The sequence below is a fragment of the Pristiophorus japonicus genome, chromosome 1 (genome assembly GCF_044704955.1).
Source record: "Pristiophorus japonicus isolate sPriJap1 chromosome 1, sPriJap1.hap1, whole genome shotgun sequence".
Taxonomy (NCBI): Eukaryota; Metazoa; Chordata; class Chondrichthyes; family Pristiophoridae; genus Pristiophorus; species Pristiophorus japonicus.
This window is the reverse complement of record NC_091977.1, coordinates 267,158,625-267,181,192: the sequence shown is the minus strand read 5'-3', so window position 1 is coordinate 267,181,192 and position 22,568 is coordinate 267,158,625. Positions and strand designations below refer to the sequence as shown.

At 43.2% G+C, this 22,568-nt stretch overlaps 1 protein-coding gene across 4 annotated transcripts in view; it reads left to right on the top strand.

Annotated features, from left to right (window-relative positions):
* LOC139270369 (lysine-specific demethylase 4C-like) overlaps positions 1–22,568 on the top strand; it is a 632,979-nt gene that overhangs the window by 380,299 nt on the left and 230,112 nt on the right. For all 4 annotated transcript variants that reach the window (XM_070888436.1, XM_070888434.1, XM_070888435.1 and 1 more), the window contains exon 13: positions 9,385–9,566. In XM_070888436.1, the coding sequence (XP_070744537.1) occupies positions 9,385–9,566 (182 nt within the window). The remainder of the gene's footprint in view (positions 1–9,384; positions 9,567–22,568) is intronic.

Here is a 22,568-nt window from a genome sequence, read left to right as displayed (position 1 = left end):
TTGCTACCAGTTTGGTTAGCCCAATCTATATGTAGATTAAAGTCACCCATGATAACTGCTGTACCTTTATTGCACACATCCCTAATGTCCTGCTTGATGCCATCCCCAACCTCACTATTACTGTTTGGTAGTCTGTGCACAACTCCCACTAGCGTTTTCTGTCCTTGGTGTTCCCAGCTCTACGCATACCGATTCCACATCATCCAAGCTAATGTCCTTCTTTACTATTGCGTTCATCTCTTTAACCAGCAACGCTACCCCATCTCCTTTTCCTTTCTGTCTATCCTTGAATAATATTGAATACCCCTGGATGTTGAGTTCCCAGCCATGGTCACCATTACCACCCCAATTGACCTAGCCTTGGAATGTATTCTTCCCAACTATCTGGTTTTATACTGTGCTATCTTCATTGACTTCAGTCTCAACTCGCTGTAATGACATATTTAGCTGGCTTTTATAACTTCTTCTAGTTTTTGATAACAGCAAAACATATTTTGTTAGAATTGTTTGAGTTCAATGAGACTAAACTGCAAAGCTGAGCTATTTCATTTCAGCCTTTCTTGCTTAAGATTTTAACTTTACTAAATTGATTTTCCCCCTGACTAATTTGTTTCTACTAGAATCCCCCATTTGATCAGGTGGTTACCCGAAATACCCACCATGAACAACAGCTTTCCTTTCCCTTATCTTGATTTGTGTGTCTCCCACCCCGGTTTTATTGATCAGGCGATAGGATTGGGACACTCACGACTCATATCAGGTACTCGTGCCGTTGCTGTGGTTGCTCCCCCTTATGTGGCCCTACCAAAGGCTTTCTGTGGTCTTGGTTAGTGACCCTAGCCAAGGTTTTTTTTTCTGCGTCTCTTGTATCTGCCTACGCATTCTGCCAGGAGTATCAGTACCACTACCATCTGCACTATGACTAACACATGGGATATAATTCTGATCCCTAGCTTGTAGCTTTGCTTGGGTATACATCTTCTGTCTTTTGCACTTGTTGCATAACATCACCAACCAACTCAAGGCTATTACTATCTGTACTGCCACTAGGGTATGTGAAAGGATCCTTATCCACGGATGTATTTCAACGTTCATAATCTCAAGTACCAAGGTGGTTTTTTCAGGTTATCCTTCATTTCACTGTCCAGTTCTTTGCCTTTATCCTTTAGCTCATAATTTCTTAATGATGCTTTGAGCTCAGTTGAATCTTCAAGTAACAGGGGAATTGGTGGTGCTTACTCTTCCATGTAATTATCAATATTTTGCTTAATCTCATTGCTTCTTCCCACTGCCACCGACACTCTGGGAGTAAAGCAAAAGTTAGGCAAAGTAACGTCACAAGTCAAGCCTCCATAATCGTAAGTTCCCAGGCTAATTACCACACAATATTCTCCTTGTCCTTGATCGGTGTAATGTGTGGGTTCGGTTTGGGCAGGGCTTATTTCAATGACACATCCTTCCGTAGTATTGTCAAGCCCGCAGCTATCCTTGCTCCTGTCTCCCACTGGGTGAGGGCATATAGTTAGGCTTCCTTCTCTCCGGCACCCGGATAAAGATATTCCCCTTATCTTTCCATTCTTTTTGATCGCATACTGGTCCATCAGATAATGGTGGATGTACTCTTCCCCTCGTATTATCCCTATGTTTTCAACTTCATATTGAGGATACGGGTATGAGCCTTGGTTTATTACGGGGATCACTCGTATTTTCCCTACCATAAGGGTTTGTTTCCCCATACATCCTCCTGTAACTGCATACAGCCTAGTCATTCCTTTCAGGGTTCAGGCATCTTATGGTCCAGTGTGCTGTGCCATTTCATTCAATTGGGTGCTCTTTATCCAATCTGGGACTTGCCCGGTTTGTATCCGATCCATATTGTGTCTCATCTGACCAATCATCCATCCCCTATAGACATGACATGTGTCTCTTTTACTGTCCTCAGCATCATCTTCTCGTTCCTGCTTAATTAACTCGTTAATTGTTTGTGCATGGCCTTCCAATACGGATCTACCCTCTAGCAGTATTTTGGATGTTTTTGATCCTAATTCTGAAGATACTATCCCTATCCTGTCCTGTTCTCTCATTAGGACCTGCATCGTTCCCGTCAAACTATTTACTCCTGCTTGAATCGCCTGTGTCTCTAATGCATCTACTAGAGAGGTCCCTGTTCTTATTCCAGTTAATACGTCATTCCTTATAGATCTCCTCTGTCTTCCTCCTTTGTGTCTCAGCTGCTTGTGATACTCCCTTGCTCCTGATGCATCACTAGCTTTTCTCAGGATTGTGTCCAGCAACCGTGTGTACAACGCTTTAGTCTTGGGGCTAAACTTTTCTGCCAAGTATAGGTGTGTTAAATTTATGCTCACAGGTAACATTTCATGCTGCACATTGTCAAATAACAACATTCCCTCTGATCTCGTCGCCAACCCACCGGGCGGGCCTTCAGTAAGGAGGGGGCAAGTAATTGGTGGTAGTGTTGTTGGTCCTGGGATTGTGACTATCGGTTTTTGCCAATTAATCATCACTGCTGGACCTGAACACTTTCTCTCGCTTGAATGACCCATTCTATCGCTTTTAACGAGGACGGCTCTAAGACCGTGTCCAGACAATGTACTATTACTTCTGTTCCAGGTTTAACTACCACACGCTTTCCCGAGGTTAATTCCCCTGGTTTACAATATTCAGGTAACATTTTGTTACCCACTTATCTTGTGGCTTCAAGATAAATGCTCCTGACACTCGGATGCCGCCCCCCTAGGGGCTGCTTTACGTAGTTGTTGTACCCTCCGGTGTAGGTATATGCTTCTGGGCCCCCTAGAGGCAGCCTTGAAGCTTGTCCTTGTAGAATCATAAGGGCGGTGGTGATCATGTTTATATACATTCTGTTGATAAAACACATTCTGGATATTCCAGGTTTTTAGTTAGATTCTTACCATTTCTACTTCTACCGGATTGTTTGCATCATTTCTCCGGATGTGTGCCCTTTCCCAGGTCCATTTTATTATGCACATGTGTCACCACTGATTACCACCTCATATGGTTCGCTCCACCTAGGTGCGAATCCTGGTTTATCTGCCACTTCCTTAACCATTACCTTAGCCCCCACCTCGAGGATTGTAGATGAGGTATTTGTCCCATTGTCTTCATCCTCCTTTCTCTCTCTTTCTTGGACCTCCTGTCGCATACCTTTCAACTGCTCACTCAGTTCCATCACATACTTCCTGATTCTATCTCGTACTGGTCCTAATTCTGCTCTTCCTGTCACTATCCCCTCGGGTAACTTCATTGCGTGTCCGATCATTAATTCATACGGGGTTAATCCTGTGGTTCTGTTTGGTGTTCAGTCCATGCCTGCCCTGTTTCCTATATTGCCTTGCTCAAGGCAGTTTTAAGGGACCGATTCATCCCTGAACTCTGGGGCTAATATGGGATGTGAAACTTTTGCTTAATACCGAATATTCTACAAGTTTCTTTCATTACTTGACCCGTGAAATGAGTTCCTTGATCCGAGTCAATTTGGGTGGGTATCCCCCAGCAGGGAATTCCCTCCTCTGCTAGGATCCGTGCTACGGTGGTGGCTGTGCAATTCCGTGTTGCGAAGGCTTCCGCCCATTGGGTAAGCAAATCTATGATTACCAAACAGTACTTTTGTCCTCGAGAATTTGGCAGTGGCCCTGTGAAATCTATCTACCCTGGGGCTGTGGTTGGTGGGCCATCTTTATTTTTACGGCCCTTCCTGGGTTGTGCTGTGCGCATGATACATTGCTGACAATACTTTGCAATGTCGCGCCCCATACCTGGCCACCACCAGTCGCGGGAGGTGCTATTTGTCATGGCCCTGCGCCCGGCATGGTTGATGCCGTGTTGCAGTTCCATGAGCATTTTCCTTATATAAGACGGGGCCAGCACCTTTCCGTCCTTCCTCCATACTGAATCCGTACCTAGTATTCCTCCCTTCCTTTTCCATTCTTTCTTTTCTCTATCACTTACTATGTAACTTTACTATGTTTATGTTTTCCCCTGTAGTAAAGCTGCAAACTGGTTCTACTTCTACTTCGGCAGACGTAGCGCCTCTCGGGCAGCATTGTCAGCAGCTTCATTTCTCCACTGAACCTCATCTACCACTCGCTGGTGGGCTTTTACCTTGATTACGGCCGCTTTAGTGGGTTTACTAGCAGCATCTAATAGTCGTTTTATCCGGCCGTCATGTGCTAATAGGACTGCCTCCCATTTTGCCCGGCGGATGTTGGAGATGGCCCGGAGCTTCCCTGTATTTAGCATTTCCACCAGTGTGTGTTTTGTGTGCAGTATTATTTCTCCTGTCATTATGACAGGCTCGCTAATTTTGAAGGCCATGCATCTGGACAGACCGGCAGCCACTGGTGCTTGCTGTGTCGAGTAATAAGCTACGGGTCTCATCCTATCCCCATGCATTTGTGTCACCACGGCTCTATAGAAGCCTCCCTGATTCTCTCAATATATATGGAATGAGAGATCCATGTTCAGGAGTCCCAGCCCTCGAGCTGACGATAGGGCTTCCTTCAGATTACCGTATGCCGCTTCTTGTTCGGGGTCCCAGCCTATAGTTTCTAAGGATGGTTTTCTCCCTTTCACTAGACACTGTATTGGTTCTGCAATTGCCATGAAGTTAGGTACAAAATTTCTGTAATAGTTAAAGAGCCCAGTATCTTACGCACCCCTCGGACTGTTTATGGTCAGGGCATGATCCTAATGGCCTCCTTCCTGTCATTGGACATGTTCCTAGTTCCTTGGGATATTTCGTGTCCCAGGTACTATACCGTGGCTTGTCCGATTTGTGCCTTTTTGGGATTTACTTTGAATCCTGTGTCCTGCAGGACTTCCAGGATCTTTATAAGTGCTCCTGTGTGCCCCCTTTTGTCCTCGGATGCTATCACTAGGTCATCCACATATTGTAGTATTGTACTCCTATACGGGGTTAAATCCACCTTTTCTATGGCTCGACTCATAGTCCGGTGGGATATAGCCGGGCTATTGTGGAACCTTTGTGAGACCAAAGAATTTATCTTGGGACTCTTTTGCCAGGGGTAGGGAGCAGAATCCATTGGCTATGTCTAATACGGTGAAGACCTTATGCTCTGGTTTTAATCCATTCAATATTGTGGCTGGGCTGGCCACGATGGGATGTTGACGGAGAGTCGCCTTATTGAGGACAGTATAATCAATAGTTACCCGGTGCGATCTGTCCGGCTTTCGCACGGGCCAAACAGGGGAATTTGTTGTTCCCTCTAACTCTCGGAGTATGCCGCTTTCCAGTAAATCCCCCACTATCTGTCTCACAGCCTGTGCGGCTTCTGGTTTTATCGGGTATTGACGGTGGGAAGTATGTTCGAGTCCTGGAATCGCATTTTACCAGTCCGCAGTCCTGCTTTGAGGTAGCCCAAACTCCTTTTACACTTTCGTAGATAGCTCCCCACTTGCTCAGTGCCCCCCAGTCCCTTTCAAGAAGTTGGGCACTTCCCACATTAGCATGCCCATCAAAATTACTCTCTTCCCTGAAGGTATTTCGAGATTGTTTCCAAACCTTTTAGTTTTTTTTTAAGAGATCAGATTTAACATTTTATTTTAAATTTATCTCAGTATTTTGTTGTGCCTTTTCTTAACCAGTGGTACTTGAAACCTTCACAACCAAATTAACTTTTCACTGTTTCCATCCTAATTTCTTCTCCCCATTTGTAGTATTTGTATTTATTTTTGGATTACAAAATGTCAAATATACTTTTTTTTTAATATTGGAGTTCTCATTTATACTTATAGTTTCTAAGTGATTCACAGATCACAGAATGCAGAGTACTTGTATTATAATTATGTGCCTAACTTCTGTTTTAGAAGCTGAACATTAAAAACTCCAATCCAAGTAGGAATAGCATAAGTAGAAAGTCTTTTGCTCTGTTACATCAAGATATATTTTGTGATACAGTATCTCATAAATTATATCTTTTTAAGCTTCAGCTTCTGATGTAATATTTGAGGCAGAGTTACACAAATGTGTACTTTTATTGGGGTCAAGTTTCGGCCTGAATTGCTCCTATTTTTGTGGAGCAACTGGTTTAGAATGGAGTATCTAAGAAATTGCAATTCTCGGCATTTAGTTTGCTCCAGTTCTCGTTAGTTAGAACAGTTTCATTTTGGAACAGATTTTTTTTCCAAAAGGGGGCGTGTCCGGCCACTTACGTCTGTTTTGAAAGTTTAGGAAAGGAGAGGAGAGGGAGGGGGAGAGGAGGGGGGGTGGGTGCAGGGAAGAGGAAGGGAGGAGAGGGAGGAGGCTGAACGGGCCCGGCTGACGTGAAGAAGCCGGGCTGAAGACTTCGGGCGGGGCCCGCCCCAGCAAGATGCCGGGCAGGCGGGCTCCGCCGAAGGAAGAGGAAGTGGATAGGAGCGGGGGGAGAGCGGGCAGCGGAGCGGAAGCTGGGGCGGGAGGGGGGGTGGGGGGGTGGGGGAGGAGAGAGCGGGCAGCGGAGCGGGAGCTGGGGGTGGGGGAGGAGAGCGGGCAGCAGAGCAGGAGCTGGGGTGGAAGGTGGGGAGAGCAGGCAGCGGAGCAGGGGGTGGGGGGAGAGCGGGCAGCGGAGCAGGAGTTGGGGGGGTCGGGCAGCGGAGGGGGAGCTGGGGGGGGTAGCGGAGCGGAGCGGGAGCGGGGGGGGTGGGGGGTGAGGGAGCCAGAGGGAGCGGGAGCTGAACAGGGGAGGAAGCTGGAGGAGGGAGGTGCAGTACGATCTTCGCCGCCCCAGTGAGCCCATTCGGCCAGGGCGAGGGGCGGCGTGCTTCAGGCCCCTCCCACACAGTTTCGGGCGCCTGGAGCTACTGCACATGCGCACACACTGTAGCGCACATGTGCAGAGGTCCCGGCACTGTTTTCAGCGCAGGGACCTGGCTCCGCCCCCTACAGCTTGTGCTGCGGCACGCCGAGGGCCTGGATCGACCTGAGGGAGTGGAGAATACCGAGGTAAATTTTCGGCACGGTTTTGAGCGCGGAAATCAGGGTGGCTCGCGGGGCTGCGCCGTTCTAGGCGCAGCCCGAAACTTGACCCCATTATTTCTATTAAAAAGGTTTCCAAATCCAAGATTTTCCAATGCAACCAAAATGTTTATCAAGGAGAATCACCTGAAATATTTCAAAATCCCAATTCAAATATTGTACTGCCAATCTTTTATTTAAAACTCTTTTTACTGAGCTAGAAGCTTTCACATCATTTAACATAAGGTTTTACACAAAGGAAAATGGGGGCTAACTTCCCCAGCCCGCAGCTTCGAGAAATGCACGCTTTTTTAAAGGTATTACAATTTCTCTTCTCCGTTCTTTATCTCATTCCAAGACTAAATTTATTGTCTTTCAACCCAATGTAATCAATGATTACGTGTTTTCTTTTGACAAGTAAGTGAGCATGTTGAAATTTAAAAAAAAACAAACAGGACCACGCATTTTTATCTTTTATTAAACAAATCTATCCTTTGTGCATTTCCTAGCTCCGTAACTTATCATCAAAATAAATCTGCACCTGCTTTCTAACTTAAAATGTAATTCAATTCGAGGTTCACACTTTCTTAAAACTTTCCACATCCAGGACAACACTGCAAAGGTTTAATAACCTTCCACTCTCTGTCTGAAAAAGTGGGTGGAGCTAAAACAAGCAGACAACTGCACCATTTTTTTAAACAGTCTTTCAGACAAATGAAACTACATCAGCACTTTTCATTTAAAGACAGACATTCACACCAGTTTTTCACTCAACAAAGCTTATTAATTCTATTGTTTGGCCGACTCTATTTTTGATCCCATACGTCACTTAACATAGTCACTATCAGTTTTTTTTATGGTCGTCTGAAAAATACCTACCCACCACCCCCCCTCCCGCCCATAAGGGAGCATATATCTTTACAAGCCATACTCAGTTTGGTACGTTTACCACTATATCGGTTTCAATGTATTCTCAGATACTAACCGCTCTCCCCCTCCGCTCCCCCCCCCCCCCACTTAGTTTAATTTAAACCCAGCGTCGACGGTCTCACCGATTTTTATTTATTTATTTTTTAATCGATTTAACCTGTATTTTTAGGTACTGATTGTCCCTTTAATCGGTTTCCCCTACCCCTAGAGCCTGCAATCCCATCGACACCCTTATCGATTTATCTATATTCTAAGATACTAATTGTCCCGTTACCCGGTCCCCTTGAACTTAGAGGCAACACTCACATCGATACCTTATGATAGTGTCTATCGTGACTTCCTAATTCCCCTAAATCTATTACACCGTAACAGATTCACAGATTCTGGTACCCCGGGCAACCGACACATCTCATAACAGCTCACATCGGATTATGAATGGTAGTTAAATATACTTGCACATGATTGATCCGTATACGCTCGTCTGTAGGCCGCCCGTTGTACCCTGCTCGCAGCGCCAAAATGTCGTAGATTATTACAAAGGTACTCAACACAAGTCTGTTTTGGAGAAAAGAATTGTTTATTATAAAGTACTCGATCGAGGGAGAAACAGCTTCTATATGAGTTCAATAACTCAGTGACCCAAACCAGCTGTTCTCTCTGAACAATCTTGGGTTATTGGTTTATATACAGTCAAAATACATACAAAATCATGACGTTCCGTGCGGAGGCTTTCCATTTGCTGTTTCCCTGCCGCATCACAAACTTTTCGCCTAACAACTATAATTAGTTGGTTAATACAATTATATTGCAGCAAATTTCGTTACCTCCCCTTTATCTGATAAGTTATGTGGTCACATCATTCTGCAGTTCCTTGAACTGTTGTCTTCTTCAATTGTCTTTTGTTTCCTGTAATCTCTTACCACCCCAATTGACCTATCCTTGGAATGTATTCTTCCCAACTATCTGGTTTTATACTGTGCTATCTTCATTGACTTCAGTCTCAACTCGCTGTAATGACACATTTAGCTGGCTTTTATAACTTCTTCTTTGTTCTAGTTTTTGATAACAGCAAAACATATTTTGTTAGAATTGTTTGAGTTCAATGAGACTGAACTGCAAAGCTGAGCTATTTCATTTCAGCCTTTCTTGCTTAAGATTTTAACTTTACTAAATTGATTTTCCCCCTGACTAATTTGTTTCTACTACAGTATACTAGTAAAGAGAAATGTATTTCTTCCACTCTAATGAGAAGTTACAGCAGTACTATATAAGAATAGTATATAGTACTGCTATAACTTTTCTCCAGACTAATGCTTCACTGTCCAGTAGGTGCATTGTGCCCTAATGCACTACTGTTAAAACTGGGAGGGGGGTGGGGGGAGGTGAAATGTTAATGTTGCAACTGAATTGATTCTTGTGGAAATAAAAGAGTAAATGGAGAATAATCTTCTGTTTTGTAGAATTGGCTGATTCCACATCCAATGAAGAGGAGGTAAATGAAACACGGCCTTGGGCCAAACCTCTTTTCCAACTGTGGCAGAATAAATCGCACAATTTCCAAGCAGAGAAGGAGTATAATGAAGAAGTCTCGAAAATGGAACCATATTGTGCCATTTGCTCTCTTTTCTTTCCTTATTACCAGGTAAATTGTTATTTCATCTAAAAGGCTAGATAAAAGAAGCAAAGTGATGAATCTGAACAGTTTTCACATGTTCAAAATAATTTTTCCAAGTTTGATCATAGAATTTTAGCTTTAAGTCTTCAGTTAGATTTAGGGATCATAAATATGAGGTAGTCACTAATAAATCCAATAGGGAATTCAGGAGCAACTTCTTTATCCAGAGAGTGGATAGAATGTGGAACTTGTTGAGGCGAATAGTATAGATTCAAGGGGAAGCAATATAAACACATGAAGGAGAAAGGAGTAGAAGGGTATGTTATTGGGGTTAGATGAAAAAGGGTGGGAGGAGGCATAGACTTGTAAGGCTGGATAACCTGCTTATGTGCCATAAATACTATTTTATACTAAGTAATACCATGTAGATCTATGATCTTTCCATATTTAATCTCACAAAGCAGTGAGTGAGGGAAATGGAGGGAAAACTAAATTGACTTGAACAATATCACCAAGCTGCTGACAATCCACAGCATTTAATGATGAGACCATTTAAAAAAAAAGATTGGGAATTAGGAAATATTTTAAAACTTATAGAATTGCTTACACATTCCTGTAATATGTAACTTGGTTGTATTAAATTTTAGACTATTAACCATTTTTAAAATGAATTATTCTCTGTATATTCTTTTGTCTATCGCAAAAATACACCAAGTTACATTACAAATCTAGCGGAATACTTCAGAGGTTCTGATGAAGGGTTACACTTGAAATGTGAATCATTTTTCTTTACAGATACTGACTGATTTGCTATGTATGTGCACAATTTACTTGTGTATTTAGTTAGTTCGTAAGATCCAATTGAAGTAAAATAATAAATAGATGTCTTTGATTAAAAATCTTTCAGATCATTGTGAACTGAGTGATCTATGAAATTGATGACAGGCTGCATAGAACCATAGGAGGCATTAAATTATATGTACGCCAATGTCTGTAGTGTAACTAATAAGATTGGTTAGCTGCAGGCATAAATTGCCATGTGGGATTAAGACATGTTGTATTAACAGAGACATGGCTCATACAAGACCAGGAATGGGTTCTTAATATTCCTGGATCCCAAGTATTTTGGAATGATAGAGAAGGAAAAAGAGGAGGGGGCGTGGCTGTACTGATTAAGGATGATGTTGCAGTTCTAAATGGAAAGGATATTCCAGATGGTTCTCGGACTGAATCTATTTGGCTTAAGTTAAGTAACATAGGGGGAGCTGTTACATTGCTGGGTGTTTTTATAGAGCTCTAAACAGTGAGAAGGACATAGATGAGCACATTTGTTGACCAATTTCAAAGGGGTATGACAAAAATAGCGTAGTAATATTAAATGACTTTAATTACCCTAAAATAGCCTGTGAAAAGCATATTGCTGAGGATGGGGAAGGAGAGGAATTTCTGATGTGTACAGGAGAACTTTCTCTATCATGTCTCCAGTCCAACAAGAAGGAAGCAGTGTTGTATCTGGTTTGGGGAAATGAAGTAGGGTAAGTGGAGTGTGTTACAGAAGGAGATCATCTACTTGTGACCACAACATAATTTGGTTTAGAGTAATCATGGAAAGAGACCAGAAAATATCGAAGTTAAAATGGTTAACTGGGGAAGAGCTAATTTCAGTTATTTTAAAAGGGACCTAGCACAGTTAGATTGGAAAAGGCGATTGCAGGGTAAAGCAGTAATGCAGCAATGGAAGGCATTCAGGGCAAGATAGTTCAGGTATAAACTAGGCATATTCCTTTGAAGGGCATCCTTTGGAAGAGCATCCAAAGCTAATGCACCCTGGATGACAAAATAAATAAAAATTGAAATAAAACTGAAAAAGGAAACCTGTGACAAATGTCAGGAGCAAGATTCAGTTAATAACCAGGAAGATTTTGAAAAGTACAGGAGGGAATTGAAAACATTAATACGGGAGTCTAAGAGAGGTTATGAGAAAAGATGAGCAGGTAACATTAAATTGAACCCTAAAAAATTTATAAACATAAAAGTGTAAGCTAGGGAGAAAGTTGTTCCTATTAAGGACCCAAAGGGAAATCTTCATGTAGAGGCAGAGGACTTGGCTAAAGTATTAAATGAGTTCTTTGCACCTATCTTTACAAAGGAAGCTGGGACTTATATCCTGATGATTCGAATAACTAGGGCTGTAGAGAGGGCTTTAAACTAAATAATGGGGGGGGGAGGGTTTAGGCGAGCAGAAATTTAAAAAGTCAAAGAGCAAGGAGAAGGCAATCGAGCAAGGTAGCAGTGGGGGAAATGATAGCCAGAGTGTGACAGGAAGGGATAGAATGAATAAAAATAAGAGGGTATCAGAAAGTGGGGTCAAAGCAGGGTAAAAGGTAAAAAGACAAAATTAAAAGCTTTTTATCTGAATGCACGTAGCATTCGTAATAAGATATAAGAGTTGAAGGCACAAATAGATATAAATGAGTATGATCTGATAGCCATTACGGAGATGTGGTTTTAAGGTAACCAAGGCTGGGAACTGAATATTCAGGGGTATTTGATAATTCGGAAGGACAGACACAAAGGAAAAGGAGGTGGAGTAGCTTTGTTAATAAAGGATGAGATCAGTGCAGTAGTGAGAAATGGTATTGGCTCAGAAGATCAAGATGTAGAACCATTTTGGGTGGAGATAAGAAATAATAAGGGGAAAAAGTCACTGGTCAGCATAGTCTATGGCCTCCTAACAGTAATTATACTGTTGGATGGAGTATAAATCAAGAAATAATGGAGGCTTGTAAGAAAGGTACGGCAATAATCATGGGTGATTTTAATCTTCATATTGATTGGACAAATCAAATTAGCCAAGGTAGCCTTGAGGAAAAGTTCATAGAGTATATCTAGGATAGTTTCTTTGAACAGTACGTTGCGGAACCAACCAGGGAGTAGGCTATCTTAGATCTGGTACTGTGTAATAAGACAGGATTAATAAATTATCTCATAGTAAAGGATCCTCGAGGAAAGAATGATCACAGCATGGTTGAATTTCAAATTCAGTTGGAGGGTGAGAAAGTTGGAACTCAAACCAGTGTCCTGATCTTAAATAAAGGCGATTACAAAGGTATGAAAGCAGAGTTGGCTAAAGTGGACTGGGAAAATACGAGTGTAAGACGGCAGACATTTAAGGAGATATTTCATAAATCTCAACAAAAATATATTCCAGTGAGAAAGAAAGACTTTAAGAGAAGGGAGAACCATCCGTGGCGAACTAAGGAACTAAAGGATGGTATCAAATTGAAAACAATAGTTTACAAGGTGACCAAGATTAGTAGGAGGCCAGAGGATTGGGACAATTTTTTAAACCAGCAAATGACGACTAAAAAATTAATAAAGAGAGAGAAGAGAGATTATGAGAGTAAACTAGCAAGAAATATAAAAACAGATAGTAAGAGCTTCTACAGGTATATAAAAAGAAAGATAGTAGCTAAAGTAAACGTTGGTCCCTTAGAGGATGAGACTGGGGAATTAATAATGGGGAACAGGGAAATGGCAGAGACTTTGAACAAATATTTTGTATTGGTCTTCATGGTAGAAGACACTAAAAACATCCCAATAGTGGATAATCAAGGGGCTACAGAGAGGGAGGAACTTAAAACAATCACTGTCACGAAAGAAAAAGTACTCGGTAAAATAATGGGATTAAAGGTGGACAAGTCCCCTGGACCTGATGGCTTCCATCCTCGGGTCTTAAAAGAAGTGGCTGCAGAGATAGTGGATGCATTGATTGTAATCTACCAAAATTCCCTGGATTCTGGAGAGGTCCCAGCGGATTGGAAAACCGCAAATGTAACGCCCCTATTTAAAAAAGGAGGCAGACAGAAAGCAGGAAACTATGGACCAGTTAGCCTACATGTGTCATTGGGAAAATGCTGGAGTCCATTATTAAAGAAGTAGTAGCAGGACATTTGGAAAAGTATAATACAATCAAGCAGAGTCAGCATGGTTTTATGAAAGGGAAATTTGACAAATTTGGTGGAGTTCTTTGAGGATGTAACGAGCAGCATCGATAAGGGGGAACCAGTGGATGTGGTGAATTTGGATTTCCAGAAGGCATTCGATAAGGTGCCACATAAAAGGTCACTGCACAAGATAAAAGCTCACGGGATTGGGGTTAATATATTAGCATGGATAACGGATTGGCTAACTAACAGAAAACAGAGAGTCGGGATAAATGGGTCATTTTCTGATTGGCAAATGGTGACTAGTGGGGTGCCACAGGGATCGGTGTGGGGCCTCAACTATTTATAATCTATATTAATGACTTAAATGAAGGGACTGAATGTAATGTAGCCAAGTTTGCTGATGATACAAAATGGGTGGGAAAACAAGTTGTGAGGAGGACATAAAAAATCTGCAAAGAAATATAGACAGGCTAAATGAGTGGGCAAAAATTTGGCAGATGGAGTATAATGTGGGAAAGTGTGAGGTTATCCACTTTGGCAGGAAAAACAAAAAAGCAAATTATTATTTAAATGGAGAGAAATTACAAGATGCTGCAGTACAGAGGGACCTGGGGCTCCTTGTGCATGAAACACAAAAAGTTAGTATGCAGGTACAGCAAGTAATCAGCAAGGCAAATGGAATGTCGGCCTTTATTGCAAGGGGAATGGAGTACAAAAGTAGGGAAGTCCTGCTACAACTGTACAGGGTATTGGTGAGGCCATACACAGAGTACTGCGTACAGTTTTGGCCTCCTTATTTAAGGAGAGATACACTTCCATTGGAGGCAGTTCAGAGAAGGTTCACTAGGTTGAATCCTGAGATGAAGGGGTTGACTTATGAAGAAAGGTTGAGCAGGTTGGGCCTATACTTATTGGAGTTTAGAAGAATGAGAGGTGATCTTATTGAAACTTAAGATATTGAGGGGGCTCGACAAGGTAGATGCAGAGAGGATGTTTCCCCTTGTGGGGGAATCTAGCACAAGGAGGCATAGTTTCAGAATAAGGGATCGCCCATTTAGAACTGAGATGAGGAGGAATTTCTTCTCTCAGAACGTTGTAAATCTTAGAATTCCCTGCCCCAGAGAGCTGTGGTGGCTGGGTCATTGAATATATTTAAGGTGGAGATAGACAGATTTTTGAGCGATAAGGGAGTGAAGGGTTATGGGGAGCGGGCGGGGAAGTGGAGCTGAGTCCATGATCAGATCAGCCATGATCTTATTAAATGGCGGAGCAGGCTCAAGGAGCCAAATGGCCTACTCCTGCTCCTATTTCTTATGAAGCGAATGATGTGAAGGTTACACTAAAAGAGGAGAGGGTAGGTATGGACAGGATAGTAATAGATTGAGAAGACATACTAAAAAGATTAGCATTACTGAAAGTTGGTAAGTCACCTGGTCTAGCTGCAATGCATCCTCGATTGCTGAAAGAAGCAAAGGTAGAAATAGCAGAGGCATTGAAAGAAAAGAAAGAAAGACTTGCATTTATATATTCACGACCACCTGACATCTCAGTAGTTTTTGAAGTGTAGTCACTGTTGTAATGTGGGAAATGCGGCAGCCAGTTTGCACACAGCAAGTTTCCACAAACAGCAATGACCAGAAAGTCTGCTTTAGTGATGTTGATTGATGGATCAATATCGGCCGAGGCACCAGGGATAAATCCCCTGCTCGTCTTCGAAATTGTGCCATAGGATCTTTTACGCCCAGCTGAGAGAGCAGACATCTTATCCAAAAGACGGCACTTCCAATATTGGTCACAATCTTCCAATCCTCATTAGCTACAGGAGTAGTGCTGGAAGATTGGAGAGTTGCTAAAATTAGACCACTATTCAAGAAAGGGGAGAAGGATGAAGCAGGGCACTTACTGGCCAGTTAGCCTAACATCAATGATGGGGAAGTTATTGGAAACCATTATCAGGGACAAATAAACTTTCATTTAGAAAGTCATGGGTTAATCAAGGAGAGCCAGTATGGTCATGTCTGACTAACTTGATTGAATTGTTTTATAAGGTAACAGAGAAGGTTGATCAAAGTAATGCAGTAGATGTTGGACTCTCGGAAAGCATTCAATAAAGAAGATGGAAGTCCATTGAGTTAAGTGGAAAGTGGCAGTATGTATGCGGAATTGGCTCAGTGATAGGAAACAGAGGGTGGTGGTGGATGGAGGAACTGAACGAAATCCTTATTAGGCGGGAAATTGTGTTCGGGAAATTGATGGGATTGAAGGCCGATAAATCCCCGAGGCTTATAGTCTGTATCCCAGAGTGCTTAAGGAAGTGGCCCTAGAAATAGTGGATGCATTGGTGATCATTTTCCAACAGTCTATCGACTCTGGATCAGTTCCTATGGACTGGAGGGTCGCTAATGTAACCCCACTTTTTAAAAAAGGAGGGAGAGAGAAAATGGGTAATTACAGACCGGTTAGCCTGACATCAGTAGTGGGGAAAATGTTGGAATCAATTATTAAAGATGAAATAGCAGCGCATTTGGAAAGCAGTGACAGGATCGGTCCAAGTCAGCATGGATTTATGAAAGGGAAATCATGCTTGACAAATCTTCTAGAATTTTTTGAGGATGTAACTAGTAGAGTGGACAAGGGAGAACCAGTGTATGTGGTGTATTTGGACTTTCAAAAGGCTTTTGACAAGGTCTCACACAAGAGTTTGGTGTGCAAAATCAAAGCACATGGTATTGGGGATAATGTATTGACGTGGATAGAGAACTGGTTGGCAGACAGGAAGCAGAGAGGCAGGATAAACGGGTCCTTTTCAGAATGGCAGCCGTGACTAGTGGGGTGCCGCAGGGCTCAGTGCTGGGACCCCAGCTATTTACAATATACATTAATGATTTAGATGAAGGAACTGAGTGTAATATCTCCAAGTTTGCAGATGACACTAAGCTGGGTGGCGGTGTGAGCTGGGAGGAGGACGCTAAGAGGCTGCAGGGTGACTTGGACAGGTTAGGTGAGTGGGCAAATGCATGGTATAATGTGGATAAATGTGAGGTTATCCACTTTGGTGGCAGAATATTATCTGAATGGCGGCAGATTAGGAAAAGGGGAGGTGCAACGAGACCTGGGTGTCATGGTACATCAGTCATTGAAAGTTGGCATGCTGATACAGCAGGTGGTGAAGAAGGCAAATCGTATATTGGCCTTCATAGCTAGGGGATTTGAGTATAGGAGCAGGGAGGTCTTACTGCAGCTGTACAGGGATTTGGTGAGGCCTCACCTGGAATATTGTGTTCAGTTTTGGTTTCCTAATCTGAGGAAGGACATTTTGCTATTGAGGGAGTGCAGTGAAGGTTCACCAGACTGATTCCCGGGATGGCAGGACTGTGACATATGAGGAGAGACTGGATCGACTGGGCCTGTATTCACTGGAGTTTAGAAGGATGAGAGGGGTTCTCATAGAAACATATAAAATTTTGACGGGACTGGACAGGTTAGATGCTGGAAAAATGTTCCCGATGTTGGGGAAGTCCAGAACCAGGGGACACAGTCTAAGGATAAGGGGTAAGCCATTTAGGCCTGAGATAAGGAGAAATTTCTTCACTGAGAGAGTTGTTAACCTGTGGAATTCCCTCCCGCAGAGAGTTGCAGATGCCAGTTCATTGGATATATTCAAGAGGGAGTTAGATTTGGCACTTATGGCTAAAGGGATCAAGGAGTCTGGAGAGAAAGCAGGAAAGGGGTACTGAGGTCAATCATCAGCCATGATCTTATTGAATGGTGGTGCAGGCTTGAAGGGCCGAATGGCCTACTCCTGTACCTATTTTCTATGTAAACAACCTAGACTTGAGTGTAGGGAGCAGCATTATAAAGTTTGCAGATGATACAAAACTTCGCAACGCAGTAGATAGTGATGAGGATAGTTGTAGACTGCAGGATGACAGACAGGATGGTCAAAGGGGCAGAAGCGTGGCAGAATGGAGTTCAATGTGGAGAAGTGTGAAGTGATGCACTTTGGGTGGAATAATATGGAAAGACAGTCTTGCTATAAATGGCACTATTTTGAAAAGAGTAAATGAGTGTTGCCCTGTTTTCATAGGAATTGCTATACAAAAAAAGACCAAAGTCTATCTAGTCGGCCTTACCATCCTGGTAGGCACATGATTAAATGATAATGGAGTGGTTGACTAATCATTACAATCAATCTCTATCAATTAGTTTACAACAAGCCCAGAAGTGACAGAAGGAAACCCCAGTGGTGGAGAGCTTGGAGAATTATAGGTCCAAAGACATTTTATAAAATACCTTCTGCGAATCATCATACTTCTATGGCATTCCCGTTATCTGTCCAGTCAGTCACTTCTTCAAGAAAAAACTTCCTCAAACTTGTCAAATATGATTTGCTTTTAGCAAATCCCTTGATTAATGCAGACATAACAAAATATTCATTAATTTTAATCTAAAATTATGGATTCTAATAGTTTGCCCACAAATGACAGTAGACTAACTGGATTATAGTTACATGGTGTTATATATTTGGGTGCATGATAAATACTTTCTTGGTTACAGTGCTATCAGTTGCTCCCGTAAGCAGTCTGAGGATCTTACTTTTGTGGTTCACTTTAATCTACCCTAAAATTGGGTGATCTGGGAGTGTGATAGTAGTACCCCCTGTGACCTCAACCGAATATTTGAATCTTTTGCTCATGTACTTCTTTAATCTCTGCACATAGACTTTAGCAAACACTTGATGAGATGAAGCCAATTTGAATTGTTAAGCTGCTTTTTTTCCTCCCACAGTAAGATAAACATACTGAATAATCATGATGATCAGACTCACTCTGTTCAATCAGTACAACTTATTCTTGCGTAATAACACAAAACAAAGAATACGTCATGCTAACTCACAGTCGTGGATTGTTCAATTTATCTTACACAAAATGTCTTTTAACTGTCCTCCAGCATTTCTAACCCCTTTGCCTCAGCGAAAGCCCTTGCCCTTGCAGCTTTACTATTTCAAAAACCCTGTTTCACTCTGTTTTTAGTCTCCCCGTTCTCACACAGACCGAAATTAAATGACTTTCCAACACAATCAATGCGAGCTGTTTTTCGATTACCTAGACAAGCTAATAAATTGCTTATTGTTTAGACTATGTGGAAAATTAACTTTAATTTGCTTTCTGATGGAAAAATGGACAATAAAATCCCAAACCATGATACCTGGGTTATCCTTCACCCCCACTTCTATAACAAATCATCATCATCATTAGCGGTCCCTTGAACGAGGATGACTTGCTTCCACAAGAGTTCACGGATGTTTCAGTGAAGGACCCGATGTTCCAGTCCTGAACTCCAATCGAGGAAGATGCCTGTGCGTGGATTTTTTTAATGTGTGGTAACCTTTGCACATCAGCCACCACACGGGCTCGACAGAGCTAGGCCTTTATTCAGTGGCAAGGGTTGAACCAGGACGACTGGAGACCTACTCTGCTGCACGGACATAGTGCGCGCACATATCTCAGTGTGGGTTGGCCTGTGCTGCCCTGGGCTCTTCTGGGCCCCGTACCCTCATTCGCCGCACCTTCGCCCACGATGTTCCAGGGCCCGATGCTCCAGCTCTCTTTATAGCCCCGACCTGCGGTGGTGTTCTCTCACAGGTCGGGGCAGCCCACCTGTATACCATTGTGTTTCTATAACAAAAGCACTATGTTGGCTGCTCTCCAGTCCCATGGCACAATAGCCTTTGCTATCTCCTTTTTTCAACAGCTAATAATGTATGGCATCAGTGCCCAGTGGTATAGCAACCTTGAGTTTTGTTGTTTTCCAGAACAAATTCCTCCAACAGTTATCTCTGACAGTTATTTCTATCCTCCTTTTGTATACCTACGTTCTCACTTTTACCATTTTTTAAAACTGGTGCAAAATATTTATTTTATACCTGATATACCTTCATCCTTCGCAGTTAGACTCTCTACTTCATCCCTGAGTGATCCTAACCTCTCTTTAATTATATTACTAATAAATTATCTTACTATTTTCTTCCATGTTTTCTTCAAACCTTTTTTCATATTCCTTTTTGGCCTCCCTTTTCAGACGTAAGGGTGCCCTGCACTGCTATCCCTCTGTGTCTAACTTAAAATGTAGACAATGTTAGCCTGAACTCCCCTTAGTGCCAAACTCTCTAAGAATCAATCCTCTGCTTATTTTGATTTCACAAGTATTAATTATAGGGAATATAAATCCTCAAGGCTGAGCTCTTGTTGTGGCTAAACTTACACACTCCACTGGCCACTGGTAAAGTAAGAATAGATAAAAGTATTTCTGTTTATATATTGGGTTTTTGAGAACATAACTGGGTGTTTGAGTGGCTTTCACCTCTGAGACTTGGGTTCACATCCAGCCAGACAAATAGGTTGAAACTCTGCTGGCTGGAAAAGTCCTATGCAGAATGAGTTGGAATTATAGAATGATGCAGCACAGGAGGCCGCCATTTGGCCCATCAGCTTTGGTAGAGCTATCCAATTAATCCCACTCCCTTGCTCTTTCCCCATAGCCCTGCAATTGTTTTCCTTCAAGTATTTATCCAATTCTCTTTTGAATGTTGCTGCAAAATCTGCTTCCACCAACTTTTCAGGCAGTGCATTCTATATCACAACAGCTCGCTGTATAAAAAAAGTTTCCTCATGTCATCTCTTGGGATGTGGGCATCGCTGGCAAGACCAGCATTTATTGCCCATGAGAAGGTGGTGGTGAGACGTCGCCTTGAACCGGCTCAGTCCATGTGGTGAAAGTACTCTCATAGTGCTGTTAGGGAGGGAGTTCTAGGATTTGCACCCAGTGACGATGAAGGAACAGTGATATATTTCCAAGTCAGGATGGTGTAAAACTTGGAGGGGAACTTGCAGATGATGATGTTCCCATGCAGCCCTTGTCTTTCTATGTGGTAAAGGTCATGGGTTTGCGGGGCGGGGGGGGGGGCGGGTGTGGGGGCTGCTGTTGAAGAAGCCTTGGCGCGGTGCTGCAGTGCATCTTGTAAATGGTACACACTGCAGCCATGGTATGTCAGTGGTGGAGGGAGTGAATGTTTCAGATGGTGGATGGGGTATCAACCAAGTGGGCTGCTTTGTCCTGGATGGTGTCGAGCTTCTTGAGTGTTGTTGGAGCTGCACTCATTGAGACAAGTGGAGAGAAAGGCTTTGGGGAGTCAGAAGGTGAGACACTCGCCACAGAATACCCAGCCTCTGACCTGCTCTTGTGGCTCCTCTGGTTACCGACCCTCCTGCCACTGGAAACAGTTTCTCCTTATTTACTTTACAAAACCCTTCATGGTTTTGAATATTTCTATCAAATCTCCTCTTAACCTTCTCTGCTCTAAGGAGAGCAACCCCAGCTTCTCCAGTCTGTCCACATAACTGTAGTTCGTCATACTGGGCAACATTTTAGGACATTTTTTCTGCACCGTCTCGAAGGCCTTGACATCCTTCCTAAAGTGTGGTGCCCAGAATTGAATACAATACTTCAGCTGAGCACTAACACGTGTTTTATAAAGGTTTAGCATAACTTCTTGCTTTTGTACTCTCTTTCTCAATTAATAAAGACAAGGAACCCATATGCTTTATGAACAGCTTTCTCAATTTAACCTGCCATCTTCAAAGATTTGTGTACATATACCCCCTGGTCTCTGCATTCCCTTTAAATTGCACCATTTAGTTTATATTGCCTCTCCTCATTCTTCATATCAAAAAAGTAGCACTTCACAGGTCTCTGTGTTAAATTGCATCTGCCATGTGTCTGCCTATTTCACCAGTCTATCTATGTCCTCCTGAAGTCTGTTACTATCATTATCATCATCATCATCATCATAGGCAGTCCCTCGGAATCGAGGAAGACTTGCTTCCACTCTAAAAATGAGTTCTTAGGTGATTGAACAGTCCAATACGAGAACCACAGTCCCTATCACAGGTGGGACAGAAGTCGTTGAGGGAAGGGATGGGTGGGACTGGTTTGCCGCACGCTCTTTCCGCTGCCTGCGCTTGGTTTCTGCATGCTCTCAGCGATGAGACTCGAGGTGCTCAGCGCCCTCCCGGATGCACTTCCGCCACTTAGGGCGGTCTTTGGCCAGGGATTCCCAGGTGTTGGTGGGGATGTTGCATTTTATCAGGGAGGCTTTGAGGGTGTCCTTGAAACGTTTCCTCTGCCCACCTTTGGCTCGTTTGCCGTGAAGGAGTTCAGAGTAGAGCGCTTGCTTTGGGAGTCTTATGTCAGGCATGCGAACAATGTGGCCTACCCAGCGGAGCTGATCGAACATGGTTAGTGTTTCAATGCTGGGGATGTTGGCCTGGTCGAGGACGCTAACGTTGGTGCGTCCATCCTCCCAGGGGATTTGCAGGATCTTGCGGAGACAACGTTGTTGGTATTTCTCCAGTGATTTGAGGTGTCTACTGTATATGGGCCATGTCTCTGAGCCATACAGGAGGGTGGGTATTACTACAGCCCTGTAGACCATGAGCTTGGTGACAGATTTGAGGGCCTGATCTTCGAACAGTCTTTTATTCAGGCGGCCGAAGGCTGCACTGGCGCACTGGAGGCGGTGTTGAATCCCGTCATCAATGTCTGCCCTTGTTGATAAGAGGCTCTTGAGATATGGGAAATGGTCCAAGTTGTCCAGGGCTGCGTTGTGGATCTTGATGACTGGGGGACAGTGCTTTGCGGCGGGGACAGGCTGGTGAAGGACCTTTGTCTTACAGATGTTTAGTGTAAGGCCCATGCTTTTGTACGCCTCAGTAAATACACCGACTATGTCCTGGAGTTCAGCCTCTGAATGTGCGCAGACACAGGCGTCGTCCGCGTACTGTAGCTCGACAACAGAGGTGGGGACGGTCTTGGACCTGGCCTGGAGATGACGAAAGTTGAACAGGTTCCCACTGGTTCTGTAGTTTAGTTCCACTCCAGTGGGAGCTTATTGAGTGTGAGGTGGAGCATGGCAGCGAGGAAAATTGAGAAGAGGGTTGGGGCGATGACGCAGCCCTGTTTGACCCCGGTCCAGACATGGATTGTGTCTTTGATGGATCCGTTGGTAAGGATCCCGGCC